Raw genomic sequence first — 1,715 nt, 5'->3', positions numbered from 1 at the left:
CTAAGCACCTGAGAGAGAATAGGCACCTCCCAGAACATTGTTTTGTGCCACTCCCAACAGAAATACTCCAGGTGGACAACTTCAGCAATCAGGAGCTCCTCAGTTGCTCATAGAAAATCCCACCTTGTAGTTTACAAAGACTTATGGGCAGAAAAGCCACACTAAGTAATTTACTACACCGCAGCCTTTCTTCTACATGTTTCTGTAGAAATGAAAAATTATTTATTTTTTCTTTCTATTCGTTTACACTTCTCTATTCACATATCTTGTACCTACCAGATTTGCCTTTTCACATACTTCCTCATCATGCTTTTTCTTCACTGGTCCTCCCCCATCCCATCCTTTTCTTTCTCTTATTTTCTCCAACCCTCCAGACTGAAGGATTTTTCTTCCGAGAGAAATGTAGTTTGAGGCAATTAAGTGTTTTATAGCCCTGAATTCAAGTATTCAATGAAAGGCAAATAAAACCTTGGGAAGTGGGGGAAGAGTTCTACAAGGAAATATGCTGTCAGTTTGGCACAGGGGGTGGGGTGAAGGTAGGCCTCTGGTTTTTCTAATGTCAGCTAGCAATCTCCTTTCATTGCCTCTGCTGCCTGCCTCCTTCAGTCACTGGATAGTCAGCCCCAGCGGCTTATTGATCCTGTGTCTAAGAGCTAGCTCTGGATGGTCCTACAAAAAGGCACCTAAGAGCCCCTGCCCTGCCCCCTCGTTTCTAGGTCTCTCCTCAGCACTGATAAAAAGGGGGAAGTAAGAGCTAATCAATGGAGAAGGAAGGGAAGGAATTTGGTGATGCAGAGTAGGGGCTAACAGTTATTCGCGTCTTGTTTCAATGATTGCCTTAAAACCAAATCAATCAATTCCAAACACTCACCAGATAGACATAATTGTTCTTATACATGGTTTGTGAAATATATGCACACTACACAAAGAGATTGACATACTGACTGAGACACATAGACTCATTTAAGTCTCCTCATCATTTTCTCTTAGCTACTTCTAAATTCAGCTGGCAGAGATGGATGCATTGGGAAATAGAAAGAAGATAGAGGAGATAAAAACAAGATTTCTGTGACAGATTTTCAGGGGAGTTGGTTTAGTCCCCATAAAGCCAGCAGATCTGTCCACCTTTTTACCTACTTTTCATTCACCTTGCTCCCTGTGTCAAACTCATTAAACTTCAAAGCTATAGCAAAGGAAGAAACAGAAGGCAATAGAAATAGGAAGGACATGTACTCAAAACTAGCTGAGATCAGAAATAAACTGTCCTTAAAATGCAGTATGCCGGGTTGTGTTAAAAGTCAGAGAACTTACAGACCAATGGTCCTGACTTCCTGCGGCAGGAAAACAAACACATAACTTTGCACCTACTCTTCATGACTTACCTGAGGCATTTCCAAGCCCAGATCCTGTGAGTCCAATTCTAAACTTCTTTTTTTTCTTGTTTGTAAATTCCTTTCCAGCTTTACTTTTAACTTCAGGATCACAGATGATGTTTACAATAAATGTCAGGTTTCCTCAGAATGCCTTCAATTCAACTGCTTAAATCTTTGCTTCTTCTTTAATAATTCTGTGTGAATCTATCAGACAACAACACAAAGTAACTTCACTGAGCTCCATTAAAAACAAGTTGACCTTTCAAAAACTACATTAACAAAGAACACTTTAAACAAGTAAATCTTGTGGCTGCAATATCAAGCATTTGGTCAGTCTTAGTT

General features: G+C 40.1%; 1 protein-coding gene across 1 annotated transcript in view; it reads right to left on the bottom strand.

Moving 5' to 3' along the window:
* CREBRF (CREB3 regulatory factor) overlaps positions 1-1,391 on the bottom strand; it is a 46,984-nt gene extending 45,593 nt beyond the window's left edge. Inside the window, exon 1 of the mRNA XM_007951654.1 lies at positions 1,383-1,391. Within this exon, the coding sequence (XP_007949845.1) occupies positions 1,383-1,391 (9 nt within the window). The remainder of the gene's footprint in view (positions 1-1,382) is intronic.
* Positions 1,392-1,715: the final 324 nt, after the last annotated feature.

Source organism: Orycteropus afer, unplaced genomic scaffold, assembly GCF_000298275.1.
Source record: "Orycteropus afer afer isolate SDZICR_OR568_19922 unplaced genomic scaffold, OryAfe1.0 scaffold00306, whole genome shotgun sequence".
Classification (NCBI taxonomy): Eukaryota; Metazoa; Chordata; class Mammalia; order Tubulidentata; family Orycteropodidae; genus Orycteropus; species Orycteropus afer.
Note: the sequence above shows the minus strand (reverse complement) of the source record. Positions and strands in the feature narration are given on the sequence as shown.